We start from the raw sequence: 22,908 nt of genomic DNA, 5'->3' as shown, positions 1-22,908 counted from the left end.
GGAAAGAAAAGGAAGGAAGATGAGAAACAAGAATAATGTGTTTTCCATCAGAACCATCTGGTCTGGCATTCCAGCAGAGATATCCTGAGGGAGATCCACACCATGTCTTAGCATGCCTCGCACACCATGAGGTCATCATGAGTCAAGCCCCCAAAAAAGTGACATGTTGCAAGGTCTGCCTCGGGGTCAGGATCAGACCGTAACTAAGTCAAATGTAACACTGATTAACGAGCAGATTCATTCATTAACTAGAACCTGCTCATGACTGGGGAATTCCACTAATACCAACAAAGACCAGTTTGTTGTTTGCTCCTTGTCTGGTCTGACAGGGTCCTGTGATATTTTTGAAGGAGTTGCTCAAGATACACAACTCGTCAGACTTAACTGTGAAGCAAACTGAAGGGTAAAATATTACCTGCCATGTGGAGGAATGCTCGAGTACAACACACAAACTTGAATAGCCACAGGCTACATGAAGAGAACGACAATAAGTACGTAACTGCACACACTCAATCACAATGAGTACGCATTAATCACACAAGATTAAAAAAAAAACAATAAAAAAAACAAACAGTCAAGACACATGACAACCAATTCACGCTGTAAAAACACACACACAAGGATAAACATCAAGGATCACACTGGGATTGAACCATTAACCCAGAGAAATTGGCTCACATCATTTCAAATAGATAGGGGGCAGTATTAGATGCACAGACTGTAAGACATATGGAGTGCATACAGGACAGGCAACCCCTGGACCAGTCCAGGACCACACAGCACCCACGCCACAGTGGAGTATGGGAGGGACAGGGTTAGGGGAGGCGGTGGGGCAACTCACCGTCGGTGTGGTCAAGGACCCTTGGCCAATCAGGAAGGAGTTAGAGACGGACATGCTGAGACCCAGCCCAGAGCCTGCCTCCTCCAGGGCCGCCACAGACGGCTGGAGGTGGCAGGAGAGAGAGGAGGATGAGGAGGAAGAGGGAGAGGAAGAGTGGGAGGCCTGAGAAGAAAGGAAAAGAAGAAAGGGGGAATAAGGGGTGGGGGAATGAAAGAAAAAAGAAAAAGAATAAAGGATGAAAAAAGGAAGGGAATAAAGGATGTCAAGAAAAAAAGACAAACAAAGGAACAAACAAAGGCAGAACAAAAGAAAAGAGAGACAGAAGAAAAAATGTAAAACAAAGAAACAAAAAACAGAAAGAATTAAAACGATGTAAAAGAGAAAGAAACAGAAAGAGAAAATAAACGGTAACCAAGGTTAGGGAGAAGCAAAGGGTGAACAAGGGGAAAGAGAAGAGAGAGGAGAGTTGATTATACTAAGCAGAAGTGAATTAGAGCAGATGTAATCAAAGCAGTAAAGTGTTGAAAACAGTAGAGCAGCTCACTGGTCCCGGATATAAATACAGTCAAATAAAGGAGTACGACTGCTCAGATGAATGAGTTGTCTGTCATGTTCAGGTTAGAAAACCCTAATTACTGCAGGGTGAGGTTAGCTGTCGTGGTCACAGCAGCTCTGTCTACTGCAACAGTCCAATAAACTGTCTTCAATGTTTTAACCAGGCAATAATAATGTAAAACAAACCTTCACACAGCCTGGTGTTTTTTCTGTATCCAAACAGAAGCTAAAATTACTTTTGTGCCCAGCTGTCACATAATGTTACCAAGGTGTTTTCCAAACTTTCTCTGCAGCACCCACCTTTCCTTCTGCTCTTGTTGACCCCCACCCTCCCACTGACAAAGTCACAGCTACTGCTTCATCTCTAATGAACATATTTAAAACACTGTAGTTCACAACAAACTGAATCAACTGTGGCACAAATAAAGATGCATTCATAAATACTACTAAACGTCGCAGCCTCTTCCTGGTAATGGCTCCACGGTGCTTAGGCAGGTCATGCCCTCCAGTTTGGGAACCACTAGAGTAAGCTTAAACCATGAACTCATGTGGTTCTAAACATCAGTGGATGGAGTAAAACAGAGTACAGTATGACTGTACGCTCAAACAAAGAATAAATAAATAAGAGGGTTTCTAAATATAAGGTGGTCACAGAAAAAAGGCAGGGGACAAAGACTGACTTGAAGGTGGCCTGTGAAGAAAAACCACAGACTTGTTTTTTAAACAAAATATTCTTCAGTGGCCACACCCTGAGACTGTGTGTCATCTGCCTTCAAAAGTTCAATCTTTATTACATAAAAGTGTAGGCAAACCACAGATGATTTTATGACTGTCAAATACAAACTGCCTGATCTGTGGAGTCTTTAATAATCTTATTGTATATAAGTCACCAACGGAGCTGATTTGGGAAAACTTATTGTACCCTGTTCTCCTGTGATGTGTTTTGCCATCTTCCTCCTCTCTATCAGCACTGATGGACTGTCGGGGGAGATAGAGGCAGTTGTCACAATTAACCTAGACACTGACCCGCCTCAAGATAAGTGGGATGGATCTGATAAGAGTCTGATAAGGACTAGTCTCGACTCTGACTCACAACCACACACCTCTGTGTACAGATGCACCAATGTTTGATTTGCTTACAACTTCTTCAAAAAAAAACTATAGAGATAAGATAGGACAAAGAAGAAGAAAAATAATGAGAATCACCACCGCAATGTGACTCTTCAGTTTGCTTTCTTTGGACCAGGAATTGACTTCACTGCTGAGAACTGCTAGTATTGGCTTCAGGTGTGCGTGACACATATTTAACATGTGCAGCCGTTCAAATTTAGGGAAAATGTACTGAACTACTTCAGGCATTTAAATTACAGCTCTGTTACCACAGTCCAAATGAGTGAATCTGTCCACTTATTTCACCAACGACAGTTTCTACACTTCAATCACAATCACCACTGGCTTTTGGCTCATCAGCAAAACTGCTGTCACCAGCGGGACACACTCAAAGGTTTCTTACCAACTGTCTTTGTTTTGGGGGCAATGCCGGGGGCTGCACAGGCTCATGGACTGAGTCGGTGCTGCTGAAGGAGTCGTTGAAACCGTAAACCTCCTGGAAGCGCTTGTTCCGCTGCTCGTAGATGCTCTCGCTCTGTGGCATCTGGTAGAACATGGAGGGCTGTGGCTCAGAGTAGTCCTCCACAAACTGCATGTACTGGAGGACTGAAAGACGGAGACGACACTGATGATTTTTGATAATGTGTAATAATATTTTATCGATGCACGGAGTCATGTTGTTTCAGTGAGCAGGAAGTGCTGATTGTATGGAGTGACTTAATGCAGTACACGAGAGGAAGTGATATAGCAGGTGTGTCAGGAAATGACCAAATCGTGCCCTCTTCGACCCTGGAGCCAGACCCATTGTGGCACATCCTGGTATTCACTTCCTGCGTCCACTCACAATGGAATATTTTCTTGATATCAGCTATGCATAAATTATGTAAAATAAAACGTGCCTGTTGTCCAACATCACATCTGCCCTGTCCTCTTTGTTATTTTTCTGTGGAATCTTTGGTAAAACATCAAATGAAAACAAAACGTTACTTCCTTCCTGCCTCACACCCATCAAACTCCTTCTTGTCTCTACTTACTGTGTCTGCTCTTCTTTTCTGGAAGTGGTGGTGGGCTTGCAGGAACGTCGCCGTGATCACTGCTGATGTACTGGGCGATGAAAACACTGCCGTTGGACTGGGGCATTGGAGATATGGGGGTGAAAAGGGGGAATGGAGGGGTGGGGTGCAGTTCTTCTTCTGACAAATTGTCGTACTGGGAAGGATATCGCTCGTAAGGTGCCCTGGAGCAGCCATCATTAAAGGATGGTGTCTGAGTGCTGCGCCGCTTTTTCTGGGGGAGGGCGGGGGGCGCACTGATGCGTGAGGACTGTAAGGGGTTGGTTTGGTTGGGCTGTGGGGACCAGTACTCTGGGGCTTGTTGTGGTGGAGGCGCACTGAAGCGAGGATGTGTGGGATGCTGTCCAGGGACGGGGGAAGAAGATTCACTGTGAGACTCCGGCAGGGGGCTCAGACAACCTCCAACTGATACAGGAGGCAGGTTTTCACCAGCTGACAAGTCCTGATGTAGGAAGTCATAATCTGGGTCGTAGTTCTCTGTGTTGTCTGTAAACATGAGGAAAAGACTTGTTTAGCTTATTACACCTAAGGGTAGACTGGTACAATGTTGCAACATCTGGTGGTTAATGTACATGTGGAGTGGAATATGTGATGGTAATGCAAGAAATGCATGAAAAAAATGTACTATATTGTTAGCAAAAAAAAAAAAAAAAACCCAACCCCTTCCCCTGCATATGAAGCTGTGGACACATTACAATGAAATGTCACTAACACTGATGACCTGCTTGTCGTTGCAGCCTTATGTGGCGGTGCACTGTCTCAAAAGCATTACAACGGGATGTCAATAACATCCGATTTGCTACATTTAGCACAATTTCAAAATCTTTATATGAACATTTTTTTTGGCTAAATCCTTAAAAACTTAGTATATATGTATTTATTGAGCTTTATTTACCGATCACTTGCAGAAAATGGAAAAATAAAGGAAAATATACCTTTATTTACCGATCACTTGCAGAAAATAAGGAAAATATATTGGTAAAGCTAGTGATCCTGTAGATGAAATAAGAAACAAATATTCCTTGGTGCCATAAAAGTTGATTACTGTTTAATTTCTAAGAAATATCTGCCTACTTTACCCTTGAATTTATTATTTTACTGTGGGCTACTGTTAAAAAAAAAATCCCACTAACATTAGAAATGTTTTTATAATTAAATGCATCTTTATGTTCCTACCTAGTGTTTCACAGCTGGTGTTTCGTGAACACTGACCACTGTCCTGCTCCATAGAGGAAAGCTGTTCGTCAGACTTGCTGAGTTTTCCCATGCTGCTGCAGGGAGACAGGCGGGGAGAGTCGCCTCCATATGATTGGCTCCCACCGGAGAAACGCCTCTGGAGGAGCTCTTGCTCAAAGTCCTGTTGTGGCAAAGGTAGAAAGATTTCCCTCTGCACGATGTCCTGATAAACAAAAACAAAATAAAATGGCTGACGCTTACCTGTCTGTGAACACTGCAGGGCAGACTGGAGCCACGGCTCATGGGTGCCACCACTGCCACCCGTGTAGGCGAAGGGGCAGACTGCCGTTTCTTAGGAGGAAGAGCCGGTGGAGGGCTGACGAGAGATGAGGACATGAAACTGGTTTAAAACACAGGAATGTCCGTCGCAGGTTGATTGTGTGATACACACACTGTCAGACATGTACGCACACACAAGTCCATGTATGAACACATGAACACAGACGTTATCATGTCTCCTGGAGAAAACAGAGATGAAGGTGATGTCGTTTCATGTTAGCCTCTCAGCTATGACATGAAGCTGTCCTGCTCATCAACCCTAACTTTGTTCGATTGAGTTAATACCAGATCAAAATGCAGCCAAAAGCGGGACATAAGGCGCCAGGATTCGAGGCTGCCGAGTTCTAGTGAGAGGACACTGCACAGGTCAAGCACACACTTTCATGCACTGGACGCTCTTATGATTGCATGAGTTGTTCTTTATTGAAATCAATGATGACGCAAGAGCTTAGGGGATGCAACCATGCAAGCCAAAAAAACACTCATCCAATCCAGAAGCTTTATGGAGGGGAGGATATCTAGGGTGGGATGTAATGATGGAGACAAATGATCCTGTGAGCTAACATACTTCTCCTTCTGAGATGGTCTCCTTTGGCCAGCGTCAGAACTCAACTGTGCTCTATTTCCAGAATCCAAAGGAAAACCAAAGGTGAAAGATATTGAGAGAGCAGAGAGAGTAAGAAAGGAAAAGGCTGGAGAACAAACACACCAGTGTGCCTACAGCATTCAAGCAGAAGACCTCAGAGAGTACAGTTTTAAAATTCAACACAGGGAGGAAACAAAAACAAACTACCAAAATAAAAAACAATTCAGATTATTGAACAGTAAATGTTCTTCTGTACATCTGAAAACAAAGTTTAGGAATATGACAAAACGATGTATTTTTGGACCCTGTTGTTAGTAACACTAAGATACTGTCGATATACAACCTACAGAGTCAATTTCAATATCTGTGATGAACGCAGGAAAAAATGAAAAAGTTTTGTGAAAAAAATATATATATACAAAAGTTAAGGTAAAGTCTGTTTGTCATCAGTTCCATCAACAACCGCAGTGAAGTCCTCACCTGAGCTCTGCCATCTTTGCCTCAGGAAGAGGGGGTTTGGGAGGGGCCACGTCCTCATCTTGTACCTCAGGTGCAGCCTCTGCAGGAGCAGCAGCCGGAGGAGTCTTATTTGAAACCTCCTGCTCTCCATCTATCGAGGGCACCTCTGATGAAACGCTGCTGGGCACAGAAGGATTTAACGGTTTAAATAAGCCACTCTGAAGTGTGTGACTGCCCACTGAGGAAGGTTTTGTACTCACCTCTCTGCCGTGATGGCAGGCACTGCTGGTTTGTTAGGTGTGGTAGGTGACTGCTGCTCCTGTTTCTCTATGGTCAGCTTCACTAATTCCTGTTATCAGAAAACACGGTTATTGTAGCTATAACTTCAGGAAGAAGCCACAAAATCTGATCTTTAAGAGAGTGTTCTACCTTTACACCGTCCAGCACTGCTTTGATGACACTCGTGACAGACGCCACATTTTCCTTGTCTTCCAAGTCAATTCCATCCAGCATCACCTGGTCTGCCCAACGGATGAGGTTGGCCAGACTCTGGTACACGCGGTTGTGGCAAGAAGACAGCGCTGAACTGTTGGATCGTTGGGGAGAATGCGACAGTGAGACGCAGACATTTAGAATGAAAAATGGAGAATGGGTTGTTGGATGAGACCAGGGAAAAGGATCAGAGCAGCAGACTCAGAGTGATATTAAATATTTAACATTTCATTCTGGTTGGCATCTATTAAGTTACACATTCAGGGAGCATTTGTTGAAACCGCAGACGTGTCTGAGAACACACTCAGCTCAGTTGTACTGACAGAGGTATGTCCAGCTTCACAACAACCCAGGAAGTTGGGTGTTGTTCTGCATGTAGTCAACAGTGTGTTCAGTACTGAGTTAACACCAAGGTGCGGCTCAGACCTGCACCAACATGCTGCAGCTAATACCCAGGGCCTGAAAAACCCAAGCACTGTTTCCACATAGCTTCCAACTAAATCAGTGGGAGACGACTTAGAAGAAAGATTTCAAGGAAGGAATCAAGGAACAGAGAAAACCCAAGGACACATAGAGACCACACAAGCTGATGACTGCAGGTTATACTACACGTTACTGTACACACAACAAGGATGCAGACTAAATACCCAGGCTGTTTGCAGAGTTTAATTTCCAAGTGCTTTAATCAAAGCAATGCTGTGCATTTCAGACTTTGTCACTGGGGAGTTACGCCCAGTGTTGACCTACTTTCTTGGTCAATATTGATTGAAATCACTGTGCAACACTGAATGTTTTAATACAGTGTACATGTTCAACAAATGTCAAAACAAACCTATCACCTTATAACCTCAATGTTTTCTTTAAGTGGTTAACACACAACAGTTACCCAACGTCTAGCGCCTTACTAAGCAGAAAAATAAATATGTACCTTCAGGGTATTTTTTTCAACATTTTTTTATGAAGTAAAGACCAACCAAGGTGAAGTTGTGTGTGAGCAAACGGGTTATTTTTAATCTCAGGTAAACATAGTGTAGTGCGGTATGTCGACTGAAGTTAATACCCTCGAGTTTAATTAACTTAATGTTGCAGCAACAGTTCATCAGCTACATCTAGACTGAATAGCTAAATTAAAAAAAGAACAAACACAAGCTCTGTTCTGTTTCCTTCAGTCCCATCAACAGCATGGAGAGACAGAAAAGACACAGAGACAAGGGCAGAAAGGTTGTAACATGTCCGGTTTCACCCCCGTAAGAGGGGAGAAACCAATAAACCAATTTTTGGGGTAACATACATTTTCAAAGAAGTAAATTTTTCCTGACTCAAAGATATAATTCTTGATAATGTGCCACGTCAACAGTGATTAACATGACAACATGCGTCTAAATGCTGCAGGCTGCAGGTCCAAGAAGAATGGATGTCTATCGCAGGATGTGATCAACCTTTACAAGTTGCTGACGGAGTATCAGTTGACTTGATTCTGGTTCTAACATGCCTGACAGATAAACTAAGCAGCAGATTATGTTGTTTCAAATGAAAAAAAAATCACAAAAATGAAACTAAAATATTAGTTATTGTAGATACATTTACCAATGGTAACATGAGGAGGTAGCAGTAAAGTGACACTTTCACTTCTGTTTACCAATCTACCAAAAACCAAATGGTTTCACTTCTGTTTACCAATCTACCAAAAATCAAATGGTTCCCTCAGTGTTGGGCGGCCCACCCTTGATATTTTAGTTACAGTATATCTGCAACAGTGGAGAAATTTACCAGTTCAATGAGAATGCAGTTTTGTAGGACTTTTGTGATTAAAAATAGTGCAGTGGAGTTTTGAAGCTGTGTCAGCATTAGCTGTGCTGACTGCTCATGTACCATAAATGTTGCAAAAACCTACTACAATAAAATTGCTAGAAAAACTAACAAACTAACTCAGAATTAAAATAAAACAATACAGGAAGTAACAACCTATTTATTCTCGACAGCTACTTATTTAGAAACGGTTTTGTACTTCCTCTGGTAGCACATATCCTTGTTAAATGATACAATGCTATATTAGCAATAACATTTTGAATTAAAAAGCAAACATATTAACAGTAATATTGAAACATATTCATTCTTCACATCATTGATAAACACATGCAATTGAACCTGTAGTCAGGGTTTACCTGTGTTGTACCCGAGCCTCCACTTGAACCAGAGGCAGAATGGCTTCAAGCACCTTGCTAGCAGATCCTGGAAGCATCTCAAGCACCTTCTTTTCTACAACCATTTTGTCCACGATTGTCTTGAAGTAGCGCAGAGCACTGACCACGTCTTTTTCGTGTTCCTCCAGTCGACTGACCTTCTACAAAGACAGTGACGATAAAGCAAAATAAAACCAAAGAATCCTTTAGTACGCTGGGTTTTTGATAAACCTTAGAGGACAGTTTGACAACATAATTACAGTAACCTATTTAGTATTTGGGCCAAGCCAGCTGTCTGGGTCCTCCATAATGGTTGTTTGTATCATTGTCTGCATGCACTTTAAGGCAGCATTTATTGACTAATGTGCTCTGGAGCCATCGCGTTCCGACTTCTCTTTTGGCCGTTCTACTTATTCACAGCAGGACTTCAGGGGAATATACTGATTACAGCCAAAGCCTAAACATGGAGTCGTGTACTTCACTCAGGAAGTTTCCTAATTCCATTCACGTCTTTGTAGATTTAGACACCTGCTGCAACACAAGCAGCCAACACAGTGCCTGGGAAGTGGTGGGAACCAGCGGGGATACTTGAACACACACAAACACAATGGAACACAACAGCGAGCAAAATCAGAGGAAAACAATTGCAAGCAATTTATAGTGCACACACCTTGTTGTTGGGTTGCACAGTTTTCTTGTCTGCTGGCTCCTGCTGCAGTTGCTTGATCTTTTTGGACGGAGTCTTCTTGAGCTTGGGAGGATGTAACTTATCCATCAGTTTCATCGTGAAAGAGGTCAGATGGGACCGCTGTGAGTCTGTGAACAGAAGAAAGTTGAGTGGTCATTCAAGGAAGCCTGTCTCTCCAAGGAATAAAGATGCCCCCAGCCACACATACTGATGTGTTGAATTCTGACTGTGAGAGTCAGCGGGAAGTGGGTTTTTTTTATCAGTGACAAAAATGCAGCTCTCTTCAGCTTGATGACAGCAAATTCTTAAATTCCACAGTGTGAAAACATTGACTGTTGCAAAGCAATTAACAACAGGAAAACGCCACATACTAGAATTCCAGTCATGCAGCGCTTTTATCTGTACCATCGATCCACAGACTTCACACATGTCCACGCTAATGCCTGCTCATTCCTCACTTTTTTCATCCCATATCTGGAGAAATGCAAAGTCTCTCAGGCTATCAACAATGATCTGAGTACACGACGGAAAAGAAGAAAAAAAGAGACGAAGGGGAGATGAAGAAAAGCAAAAAAAGACAATAAACAAGAGAAAAAAGTAGATAAAGAAGAAAAAAAATATAAAAAGAAAAATAAGAGAAAAAGGGAACTCTTAATTTAAAACGCCTGTGACATGGCATCATCTTCTAAAACTGGATTCGTATTAAAAATATCCCCTCACTATAAATAACTCAATTGCTGTGCTACAGCAAATTAGAAAGTTGCTCATGTTGCACAAATGATTTAATAAACCACTGAGTTACTGGAAATGTATCTAATGACTGTTGTCTTACTTTAGCTCTGTCTTTCAACATCCAAACAGATTAAGCTAATCTAAAGTACTCTGAATGACAGGCCCACTTGTATTCCCAAATGCAACCCTTGTGCTGCAGTAAACATATACATAATACGATTATTTTCCAAAGGACTTTGGTTGATTTCATTAGGAGCAAAATATAATTACTTTTCTCCTCAGACAGTAACACGAAGAGTCTGCTCTCATTAAATTTAAATACCTGTTTATACTAAACCAAAAGTTTTTAAACTCTAGGCCATTGAGTCGAGTCTGCGATACATTTATTATGTAGCTGGTCTGGACAATACAATATAATTTAGGGCCATTCCCACAGTGAGACATTAGGTTTTCCTTATAAACAACAGCTTTGTTACCCGTGGAAACAACAGATTAATATGTGACTGATGAACAATTCCACTAAAACTGCTGTGATAACAAAACATCAAGCTGTCACCAGGGTAGGGGCAAATATGAAAGAAAACAAGGAAAGGAAGTCCGGGAGCTAAAGCCTGGACACTGTAGAAAGAGACTACCTGCTCCTCTAAACTGCCCTTTATCTTTTCTCTAAAGCACAGCCACAGGGGATGCTGCACTTGCCTCAGTGCACAGAACTATCGTGAACCACAACCAAGGCGGAGAGTGTGAGATGATTGCTCTGTATCCTCGGGGCACTCATACTTGTATATAGTGTTCTGCTGGTTTTGCTAGTTTTGCCTCAAGTCAGGCAGTTCTTCTGGCAACGCTGTTCAGCGCGCCGGTGAGCAGAAGCCGGATCTTGCAGCGTTTGATTGGACAGCAGTCTCACTAAATCCAATGTGTTTGACCTAAATGCTTCCTTTTTCCTGGCAGAGGTGTCAGGAATGTGGCTGACATCACAATATAATGGTATTACTCAACCCAGCTTCAGATGGGTCTAAAAGGACCATGAGTGAGTTTGCATGTGCAGCTGTAGCCACCCGTTCCAGCCCAGACATCAGCACAGTGAGTCACTGACTTTATCTGTTTCCTGGGACAACATCCCATGTTGACAACACAGAGAAAGCTGACATCCTACTGAAGGTTTCATCTTATTCCCACTCTTCTTCACTTCTGCCCTATCTCCTTCCTTTTCCTCATCTGCCTGGAGAAAGGCTCAACAGGGACATGACGTCAGCAGATAAAGACATGCAAAAGGCGAACAAGAAAATGTCAGAAAGTTCATGAAATGGGGAGTGTGGGGTGAAGTGGGTGGGGGCTGGAGGAACACAGTGAATGGCTGTGTTACAGTGTTGTAGGCCTTCCTGCGTCTGTGCTCCAGAGACAGGCCCACCATTCCTCCTGCGCTCCCTTTATTCCTGGCTGCTGCTGTTTAGAGTTATGAGGTGATGATGTCATTGGTTGTAATGTCTTTTGCACAGAGTCTGACTAGTCATGGACTGGGAAATGGGCTGAAAGAAACCTCACTCTGATATTTTTCCCCCAGATTCTTTATTTTTACTTCACCACTCAGACCACAACACGCCTTTATACTCTTTTGGCCTTGGTTTACACCATTTTAGCGTTTGCTTCCAGCCAATGTGGGCTGAAAGAAACCTCACTCTGATATTTTTCCCCCAGATTCTTTATTTTTACTTCACCATTTAGACCACAACACGCCTTTATACACTTTTGGCCTTGGTTTACACCATTTTAACGTTTGCTTCCAGCCAATGACGTACTATTTCTAGGTTACAGTAAATATACAGACCAACAGCCAGTTATATATAAAGTAATGTGTGGCTACAATGCTATAAATGTTATGGTTTATCTCCTGTGTGTTTAGAGGCTTTAGCTTCATAATAAGTAAAATAAAACAACAACACAACTTCTCTAAGCTTTACTACTACTTCCTGCTTAGCCTCAGAGGTGATAAATGTACAATAAATTTAATATTGAAGGTGGTATAGATGGTTTTGGTAAATCCAAGTCTTCTGGAGACTGTTCTAGTAGTCAAAATGTCTTGCACAGCTTAACCATGGGTTCAAAACATTCACATCTCACATCTTTGGTTTTTACCTTAGACTTTAATACAGAAAAAGACAAAGCGCAAGAAAAAGGAAGCCCAGAAAGATGATAAGTTTGTAAGTCATAGCAGATTATGATCGTTACCAACCAGAAACATTTTCCTAAGAACTTGTTTCACATTTACAACGTCTAGCCTAGTGTCTGGAATTGAGCAATGTCAACTTGGTGGAGTACAACCCAGTTGAGAGATAAATACTTTGAATCCTTGAATACTCATCCAACCTTGGCAATTTGGCAAATTTCAAGTCTTACTAGATGTGACATGCGAGCTTGTCCTGCTCTGATTGAACAACTGGCAGATTGATCAGGTTCCTGTCCTGTACAGGTGTGATCTATACAGGACAGCTGGTCTGGGCCCCCACACCTGTCCTCCCCTCAGAATAGGATGACAACGGGGTGTGGGGATACAGGTTGAAGCTGTGTTTAGGGTTACAGACACAGCTGTCACCTCCTGCTCAACTCAGGGAAAGTGTGTTCATGTCCTGTGCATGTGGACTTGTAGAGACGGTTTTAAGACTGACACAAAGGTCACAAAGGTTACATGACCAGCTGTTGAGCTGGGGAAAAAAGGCAAGGGGAAAATAGATTATCTCACAGAACAAGTAGAAAAGACACAACCAAAATGAAAGCCGCAAGAAATTACTCAAAAAGACGAAACAGTACAAGGACAATTTGCCCCTAGGTTTTTTTTGTTACCACCATACCGGAAACAAAGTGTGTGAAGAAAAGGGTTACCTATTATAACTTTTATATCACTGTCTGGATTTATATAGAGTTAATTATGTAAACAAAAAGGGATGAATGTGTTTAATTAAACATTCCCCCTCACGTCCATTGACTCTGTAATACATCTGGTTTTCCATCTGCGTTTGCCCTGAGCTGTTTCAGTTGAAACACAACACTAAGCTGAATGTGCTAATTTATTTTTTATTTTCTTTACTTGGATAAAGACCACAAAACGTACACTCCGTCCATTAGTTTTAACAACTAGAGTTTGGTGACATGTCCAAAAAGTAGAGCTTAAATGTGATCACCAAAATTCAAAAAAGCCTTTGACCCTCATAGTATTAGTATATAATTACAAAGTAGTAATATCACCTTCTGTGCATAAATCCATCAATAATGTTTGAGATTTTTAATGTTTAAATCTGTTTACAGAAGGAAAGACGCTGTATTTTGTGCTGCTCTAATGATATCATGCTGACTGACACCGGGGTAAAAAAAAAAAAGCACAGCAGTCAGAGCAAACACTGAGGTGTTAAATATCTACCAGGTACTAAAATAATACTCATTGAGTATATGCTCCAAAATTATATATTCAATGTTTTGTAATTGTGCTAATATTAGAGAATACCAAAATGATACTCAACGCTGAAGAAAACAGTTAACAACTTGGCGTGTGGCGGTATCACACTTGCTCCACAAAAACAACACCATAGTGGGTAAATTACTGTTTGCTACACTGTAAAACTAACACCACGAAGCAGTAAGTATTACATCTTTATAAGTAGGCCCTGCTGTGATGCAACAGAGAAGAATGCGAAGTGGCAGCACACAGAAACAGTACTAGAGAAAAACGACAGAAAAAAGGAATATATTTACAGGAAATAGTGAAGAGCTTAGTAGTTTGGTCTGCTTCCTTTTGACTGTCTCCAGGTTATCAACACTGTATAATCCAACAGTCTCTGTTTGTGTAGACAAACATAAAGAACAAGAATGGAGGGAAAGCGAGGAGGTCTTGGTATGGACCGTGTCCCTGGTTAATGGTTGATTTGAGGAGCAATGGGGGAAGAAGTTCAGTGGTGGGTCCTGCAGCTCTCCTGCTGCTCTGCAGCCATAAGAACACTGAGAGCATACAGTCCATTTACTGAGAGAGTGTATGGGAGACAATGGATGTTAAGTGCTCAGCCACTTTATTGCGTCTCAGCTTCACAAAACACTCAAAGTTACAAAAAAAAAGAAAAAAGAAAAAGCTGTTTACACGTGGATAATCACAGTCTCAGTGCTAAAAACATTCTTTAATCTAAACATTACATTTTTACACTAAAACATTATGTTAAATATGTTTTCCTTTTTTTTGACCATTTAACTAAAGCGGGGCTTGTTCAATATGTATAGACTTATCTGTGTTTTGTTGGTTTTGTGGAGCAAGCTCAAAACCTTATGATGGTCATTTTTGGAGCCCAAAACAGAATTGGTGTTTACTTGAACCTTTACCCCAGTCGGTCATTTTATTCTAAGATAATGATACAATAACTACGAAAGATAAAACCTTTAGAGACATTTTTGGTAGTTATGCCACGATTGGCTTTTTTAAGTTTTTAGTATTTAATTTCCCTGATGTGAAGCAGGGATTTTTAATTAAAACTCATTAAAGTCAAATCTGTGAAGATTTCCACAGGTGAAAGTCTAGAAAAACCTTTGCATCAACATAATATCAATAATATTCCTTAATATTTCCTTACTAATTAATGACTTAATCAGTGATTATGTAAAATGCAAACCTCGGCAGTTCTTCTAAGCTTCATGTTCCTGCAGAAGGTTCCTGATTGAGTACCAATAATTAACTCAGAACAAACATAATGGATGGATATAAATCATCTTAAAAATATATTTAATCAGCAGGCGACAGCAATGGCCTACCAACCTACAACGCTGCTGTTGAACTTATAACAACTTGATTAACAAGATAAATTAGTTTAAAAAGATTGCAATTGTTCAACAACAAATGTGTTACAACTATAATACAACAAAAAGAAATATTTAAAGAGGCAATGAAGTTACCCTGCATCTTGAGTCTTTTTGATAAGGGCTAGCAGAGCGTAGCAGCACCACAGATGCAATCAGTAACAGAGAACTGCTCTACTGAAATAAAAAAAAAAGATCCATAATTGTAAACAGACTAATATGCTTTATTTTCTGTAAGCGTTAAACTACTCTGTGGAAATTCAAAAGTGAGCACGAACTCCAAGAAACTTCAACAGAGTTTCTGTAATCTTCTCTGATATATAACCACAATTTAATGATTAAGATTGCATCTTTCTGGGGAAACTCCTGTGTAGAGAATTAGTCATTACTCCCATGAACAAAACTGTCTTTGAACAACTGTCTTTGACTATTTTGCTGTGAAACATTCTTCACCCATTTACTCTTCTATTTCATCCCTAACTCCATGCAAAAGGAGTCAAATCAATCACAACTTTTATTACTCATTGAACTTTAGGAAACAAACATTGATTGGCTGCTGAACAATCTATGACCCTGAGGTTATGTCATTTCCTGCATTAAAAGAATGACCTGAACGGCTGCTGTGCAACAGCATCATCCACCCACAGAGTCACAAGGTTGAAATGATGCAGCAGCATGGCAAAGAATTATTACTGAATTCACCCAGAGAAGTAAAGCAGAACTCTGTGTACACATGTTCATCTTCTGGGTTCCTTGGTTGTTGCCTGAAACCAGGTTGTGTTGAATGATCATGTTGCTCGTTGTAGTCAGTTTTCTTCAGAACTTAAAGTTGAGAAGTAGAGTAAAAACTTTTTTTACTTTGACTTTTGTTCATAAAACATTATTATAAAATTGACTCTCTCTGTTTAACTCTCTATCGCTAAAACATAACATAATAATAATAATAATAATTACTGTTATTATTATGAATATTATTATTATTGTTTGTTTGTTGCTGTTAATATGTCTGTATATTTTACCAACCAAATGTGGACAAGTTATGAGTCATCTAGCATGTGACAGCTTTATTGATACAATAATGAGATGTAGGGTAGTGTCCTATGTCTCACTGCATCAGCTCCAGGCTATAAATGACCTATAACTTACAATGAATATTGTCATTCATCTATTAAATACACTCAATATGGGTTAAGATCTTGGTGGTTGGTCACTGGTCGAGTTAATGGAACCAGTCAATGGGAGCACAGTAGTTCAGCTAGGCTATAGTGCAAGCTTTCAAAGGGGAGCCTTAAGGTCCAGGTCACTGTTTTGTCTCCTTGAAAACAGTAACACTGGTATAGACCAGCAAGGACGAATAGAAAGAAGGGAAACATGGCACTCCATAATGTCAAATAATTATGTTTTTTTTTTAGTAGAATATTTTAATTTGGGCAAAAATAATTAATTTTGCTTGAACTTAATAGTGATATATTATCCCATTAACTGAGGCATGCTTAACAATTAGGGTAGAATAACAGCAACTACTACCACCATCAAGGGTATTAGGTCTTTAACCACACATGGAGGATTGATGGCGGGTGGAGGTGGGAGGGGGTTGGAAATTGCTCTAATTTAAAATTGTATTTAATTTGGTAAATTAAAACAGCAGTTTTGTTACAATGTTTAACATAAAGTTCAGAGAGGTTTTAAAGCAATAGCCATGAACGTGTTTCTGCTGCAGAAAAATAGTCCTATCTAAAAATGTGGTAATGCTGCAGTAAAAGGTTGGGAACCAAAAGAGAATCTGTTACTGTTCACATGATTACCAAACTTAGGAAGTTTATCATTCTATATGAGACGTAATTAGCATCGTCATGACTTTGATTATTAGGAACAAACTACACTTTATTATGTTTTAAAACATTCAGCTTCAGTTATGGGAAAATAAATGGAGACCTGGGGCCTGCTAATATTCTCAAGTGTCAAGAACAAATGAAGCTACCGACGTGTGTACTGCAGAGCAGTGTGAGAAGTCATACAACACACATATAAACACAGTATCCTGGGTACCGCTCCTATTCCTTCCCCTTTTGATGCTGAGTTCACAGCACAGTTTCCTGATCCTCACCTCCATCAGTGAAGCCACTCTATATTCTAAAACAATGGCCTAACAATCATCTGTACAAAAAGTCACCTCACTTTACCTTACAGTGAACACAGTCACACAACCTCTGAATATAAACACACTTAGACCAGTCAGATCTTTCCATTGACCGTCTGTCTGCAGTGATTTAGCGCATTTTCGAGCATTTCTCTCCAAGCCTGCTTCCTTTAGTCTCAGCACAGCGAGAACAGACAGTCAGCATGAAAAGGTTCAGCTCAGGTGACACTTATACAATAAAGTGCTATAAATACTCTTGCTTGTCAGTATCTCTGGCATCAGGCACAAGAACAGCAATGAGGTGACACTTGTGAGACAAGCATTTTCCCTTGTCAGGGAGAAGTGATGGAAAGTAGATATGTAGAAATGAGAAATGTAGTATAAAAACTAGGCTAGTTGAGGTTATTACCAAAAAGAAGACTCTCCCTTGATGAAGGCAATGAGGGCGGGCAGTTGAATGGTTCTTGGATTAAAGAACGATACACATTACAAGTTGATGGCAGTTGGAAACATTTGATTGTCGTGACGCTTCATTGATTGGCTGAGCTTTGGCATGGCTGACAGATATATGACATCCCTATAGCTGTCATTGAACAGCAGCTGTTTGGCATGAGAGCACAAGGCAAACAGGCTCTATAAAACACTCGAGACAGGAGACTGGTCCTACACACACACACACACACACACACACACAAACACAACAACCACAAGTGAACCAGTCTCTTCACTGCCTGAGTACAAGACGGACACTGAAACAGATACAGAGAGAAAGACGTAGGAGCAGCAGCTTTCTTGTGAGTAAATGGCCTGCAGCAGTGGTGAGTGGTACCATTCTCCCTGGGTTTGAGTGCCATACAAAGCGGATCTTGTCCGTACAGAGGGGTACTTATCATCTTCTCCACACGGCTCTAACAAGTAAAACACATGCACCCTAGCACGTAGCGTCTTTAGATATAACTCTGAGTTAACAGATTTAATTTATAACTGTGAAAATTATGTGCCACTTTTCCTGCCAGTGACTCCTCAGGTCGTAGTAGGGATTCCGTAACAAATGCAGAGGCAGTGCTACGCCTCCAATTTATGAGACGCAGACAAACTGACACACACAGCATCAGAATGGACATACAAGAGCCATAAAGTATTCTTTACTAGATATTATTTATATTATTTGTTTATTTATTTGGTAACCTAAATATCTGCTATGAGGTTTGAGAGGAAATAGAAAAATAAATTGCCGCATGAGGACTTCCAAGAGAAAATGTTCGCACACAGTTGATTCCAGTGGTTGTGTCAATAACTGGAACAGAAAAGTTTTCAAAAATCAAAGCCTACACTATCTGCTCAGTTTCATTTTTATTAATGTAAAATTCATTGAAACCTTGTATTGATACTACAGACAGAAACCAAACATGTCAATTAGGTTGTGAGAAGAGGAACATACATGAGGAATTGAGCAGATGATTTCAAATCAAAAGGGAAAATATACTACAGTGTTCTGTGCTCAGCCACAGTCACTGTCAGAACAGACGTGCTCTACAAGCGGGGAATGTTAATTACAACATATACATTTTCCCATTACATGATCAAAATACAAACATAGCTACACACCCATGTCTGCCTTGACAACAAAGACTTCTGAAGCAAAGTCAACTTCTCTCTTTATTCCTGATTTAGACTGGAATCGGAAACTGGCAGTGGGTCTGGGACATCCCCTTCAATGTGTGCCAGCTCCATTATCCAGCCATGCCACCCAAGGGTTTGAATAATTTTACTCACACCCACACACATCACACACCTCGCACACACACACACACACACACACAACTCCACTAAATTACTTTGTTCTTTTATCTCTAAATTTGACCCCAGACAATACTTGTACCAATTATAGATCCAACCCTCCATTTCATTTGATAAGTAGATGACACGCAGACAGTCGGTTTGGTTTAATTATTCTTCTGATAGGGTCATTAAAATGTCACTTTATCAAGCATGAACTCTCATCAACTCTCTCTCAGGACAATACCACTGTCAATCACTATTTCTGATTGGAGCCTTTGAAAGTTTCTGCCTTACATTTGAAATCAAAAGGAAAAGAAAATAAAAATACACGTCATAAGAGGTTTTGGTTCTGCATTCAATTCATGAACTATTATATGAGCAGAAAGGTAATTACGTGGCCTTTACGTCCTAGAATTGTCCTTCATTTGCCCTTGATTTGGGCAAATAAAACCATTGATAAAACCATTGTTCATTGACCTCTTTCTGCTTAACACTCACACTGATCACACATATAAATGCTGGCTTTGATGGCTCCACCTAGAAAAAAGAAAACAGTCCTAAAAACAACCTGTACGTCAGCTGCACCAAGTTTCTATCTTGACATCAACCACTCTGTCTGTACGTAACGAGCCAATCACAGCAAACAACACTGTGACACTTCCATCTTGTTGGTTTAAAATGTAGAGATTTATTAGACTGAGCACACCAGACAGCGTTATGGCACTGGGCTGGACTGTGTGTAATGACACAGTGATGGATTTAAATACCTTAATTTTGGAGCCTCTACGTATTACTTCCTCACCCAGTGGGATGTATCCACAAAGCTTAATCGGTGAGGTACAGGCTCACAGCAAACATTATTAAATCAAATGGTATTACTCCCTTACACTGTGGGTCAACAATCTCAGTTACCAAAGTGATCACTGTGAAGGCAGGCAGTCAGGATTAAAGATGTCAAGATTACAGCTGCAGACTGAGGAAATCAGGACAATTTTTGTATTGTGTAAGTGGATTAGGACAGAAGTGTTTAAGCAAACAAGCAGCACATTAGGACAAGACAAAAGTAAGTGCGGTCTGCAAACTTTGGAGGTGATGAGGCAGACAGGCAGCCTGTGATGGAAGACTGCAGCTCTGCACAGCAGCTTCCAATGGTCGGGTCCACCCAAAATTTCAGGAGAGCAAATGAGCACTTTCCATAAAGCCACACGACACAAAAAGCACAGCGAGGAATGTCCCTTACATTTCTCTCTGCCTTCAAGTCTGTTTTACATTTAATCGCCAAAACAGGCAGCAGCAGCCGATCTGATTTAAAAGCATAAATATTTAAGGGTTAGAAATATAAAGTGTCAACACACTTAAAATAATGCATTAAACTGTGTGAAATATCAAAAAGCTATAAGTGGTCTCAACATCTGAACAGTTTTAAAATATGCGTGCATGATGTGACTTATTTTGGGCAAAATTTACAGAAAGTTTTTTTTATTGCTCTTCTGCCTAGACTCTACCAAGGGCCAGATTGCATTAGAAAGCTGCAATCCATTACACCACCAAGCCAAGATATACTTTCTGGTATTCAGGGGAAACACTACTGTCTTTGTGTCTTTACCTGTTTCCTCATCTAGATCCCCCTGCAGTGAGGAGTCTGTGTCCTCCGAAGAGGCCTGGCTCCTCCAGCTTACGTTTCCCATCCACGAGACCAGATTCCACACAAGCTACAAAAAAAAAAAAAAAGGACGGCTACACTAAAGAATTGCTGGTCAGGATAGCATTTTTAAAGCTGTCACTCGGTATCACTCTTGCCAGTCACTGTCCTACTGGTCATCATTCACTCAGCCAAAAAATTACAGGTTGGCCATAAAAAATGAGGAGTTATTCATTTTATAAATGTTGCTGAAATACAATTAGAACCAACAGATCTTTGGTAGAACGGAGACACTGTCATCAGCAGTCTAGGAGCAGGTCCAATCCACAGTTATGTGGGATGAAGATGCACTCTGCAGTCTCAATGAACTGAGAAAGACACCTGCAGCAATAAATGAGCTGCTCTCTGGTATATAGGCCAACCCACAGCAGTAAATTCAAGTGACACATAATTTTATAAAATGGTCCCCTTTAGGTAAGAAAAAAAAGTTTAAGTGCAGAAAAGTAGAAAAGGAAATGAAATTGATCCTCATGTTAGAGTCAGACTCTGTAGCATATGTGGTCTCCAAAAATGTTAAAGGCCGTTCTTGCCCTTTGAAAAAAGCCTTCCGTTGGTCATCAATGGTCTTATTCCCGTGAGTTTAGTGGTATAATCCATCTTTTACTCTCTTCAGTTCTCCGTCTGTGCCTAGACTTGTTTCCCATCAGGGCACTACCTTTCTCCACCCTCTTTCTTTCCTTCCTTCCCTTTGCAGCCTCTCTTTGCTTTCCCATACACAGTGCATACAAAAACTAATTACAACACAAGTAAACCCATATGGGAAGACCAAAGCTATCATTCCATGGAGGAGGGAGGGTGAAATGCTTGCTGCCACTAAACCTCAAAACTAAAGCTTTTCAGACCATGACCCATAGCTTGCCCTGTGGAAGTGGGTTCCCTCATCGGCAACGTGCACAAATCTAATGGCCAAGGGAACCCTTTTTGTTGTCATGACCTCTTCAGCTCTTGCTCAGAAACTTGGTGACTAAGGCATGTGGGGCTTGCTATTTCTGTACCTCAGACAAGAGGATATTTTAGGCTGAAGTGATGCAGCAACCACTTGGCAAAAGCAACGCCCAGACCTGGAATTGCACGTCAGTGTTAAATCAACGACTGTCTGATACAAAGATACACAGTCTCTTACTATACATCTAAATTAAGGCTGCTTCTACCATACAGTGACCAGTTAAATATGAGTCCACTTGGCTGTTTTGGAACACTGTAGTATTCAATTACTTTGTGTGTCACATAATTGTTGAGTCAAACCAGCAGAGCTTAAAAGCATATGAATTCACAGTGACAACAATACAAACACACAGTAATAATTTAAAGGGTTATTCTTTCAGCTGTTCCGACTGTTTTTGGGATTGACGTCTACTGCTGTAACCACATCACCAGTTAATGAACGGGCCACCGTGACTTCAGTCAATTCTATTTCACTTTTGAATTAAATCTTGATTAATTTTTAGGTCCTTGTGATATGGCAAGAGATTTGAGTACATGTGACTGCCTTGCCGTGAGTAAAAAGACCAATACATCAGCAAAGAGTCAGTGAATATAATGTTCATATCTTGGTCAAAATAGTCTTCGGGAGAGGGACTCCGAGATTAAATTTTAAATGGAATGAAATGTGTTTGCTTTATGTACGTAGTTTTTATGTTACTTTTCATAAAATGTGCTACATCATTGAGATGTATCACTGTTGTAGTATAATTAGGTCCTCTTAATGTGATGCCACTCGGTCAGGCCAGATATAAAAATGACATTTTACATGCAGTCTCATACCTGTTTTTCTCAGTCATCTTTAATAGTCCATTCTAGCACTTCCTGCAGTTCAAACATGACAAAAAGAGAAGTATATATAATACAAGTACTACTCTCAGATGGGATTGGTGCACCAGGGGATTAATTGAAAAACATGACAGCAGGACAGAGTCAACATGTGGGACTTAATGCAGGGTGCACTGCAGGGAGCCACCCAGTCTAGTGACATGTCTAGATTATCCCATGGCTCCAGGAGCAAGAATCCCCCTGGGGCTATCGACATCATGTTGAAGAAGAAAGCACCAGTCTCTGCACCAGTTATATTGGGTTCATCCATCAATGTAGGGGGGCAGAGCAGGGGCACATTTCTTCAGTCAAGCTTATGACACCACAATGAAGAATTACAAACCCACAGTCAGAGGAAGCTAGAAAACTAGACCATGTATTAGTACCATGTACTAGAAAATTATGTAA

The 22,908-nt window shown here is 40.7% G+C and overlaps 2 protein-coding genes across 12 annotated transcripts in view; one reads left to right on the top strand and one right to left on the bottom strand.

Moving 5' to 3' along the window:
- dab2ipb (DAB2 interacting protein b) overlaps nucleotides 1-22,908 on the top strand; it is a 791,247-nt gene that overhangs the window by 146,537 nt on the left and 621,802 nt on the right. The gene's annotated exons all lie outside the window — the stretch shown is intronic.
- Nucleotides 1-22,908, bottom strand: part of rapgef1b (Rap guanine nucleotide exchange factor (GEF) 1b) — a 35,325-nt gene that overhangs the window by 9,041 nt on the left and 3,376 nt on the right. For 2 of the 4 annotated variants that reach the window (XM_025062569.1, XM_025062571.1), the window contains exons 2-12: nucleotides 9,485-9,630; nucleotides 8,797-8,975; nucleotides 6,569-6,725; nucleotides 6,400-6,488; nucleotides 6,161-6,319; nucleotides 5,663-5,713; nucleotides 5,017-5,131; nucleotides 4,756-4,936; nucleotides 3,541-4,065; nucleotides 2,910-3,112; nucleotides 842-1,003 (exon numbers count right to left, since the gene is read on the bottom strand). In XM_025062569.1, coding sequence (XP_024918337.1) covers nucleotides 842-1,003; nucleotides 2,910-3,112; nucleotides 3,541-4,065; nucleotides 4,756-4,936; nucleotides 5,017-5,131; nucleotides 5,663-5,713; nucleotides 6,161-6,319; nucleotides 6,400-6,488; nucleotides 6,569-6,725; nucleotides 8,797-8,975; nucleotides 9,485-9,630 — 1,967 coding nt within the window. The remainder of the gene's footprint in view (nucleotides 1-841; nucleotides 1,004-2,909; nucleotides 3,113-3,540; nucleotides 4,066-4,755; nucleotides 4,937-5,016; nucleotides 5,132-5,662; nucleotides 5,714-6,160; nucleotides 6,320-6,399; nucleotides 6,489-6,568; nucleotides 6,726-8,796; nucleotides 8,976-9,484; nucleotides 9,631-22,908) is intronic. The other 2 variants (XM_025062570.1, XM_025062573.1) reach the window with 2 other exon arrangements.

This window comes from Cynoglossus semilaevis, chromosome 14 (assembly GCF_000523025.1).
Source record: "Cynoglossus semilaevis isolate Cse_v1.0 chromosome 14, Cse_v1.0, whole genome shotgun sequence".
Classification (NCBI taxonomy): Eukaryota; Metazoa; Chordata; class Actinopteri; order Pleuronectiformes; family Cynoglossidae; genus Cynoglossus; species Cynoglossus semilaevis.
This window is presented reverse-complemented; position numbering and strand designations above follow the sequence as displayed.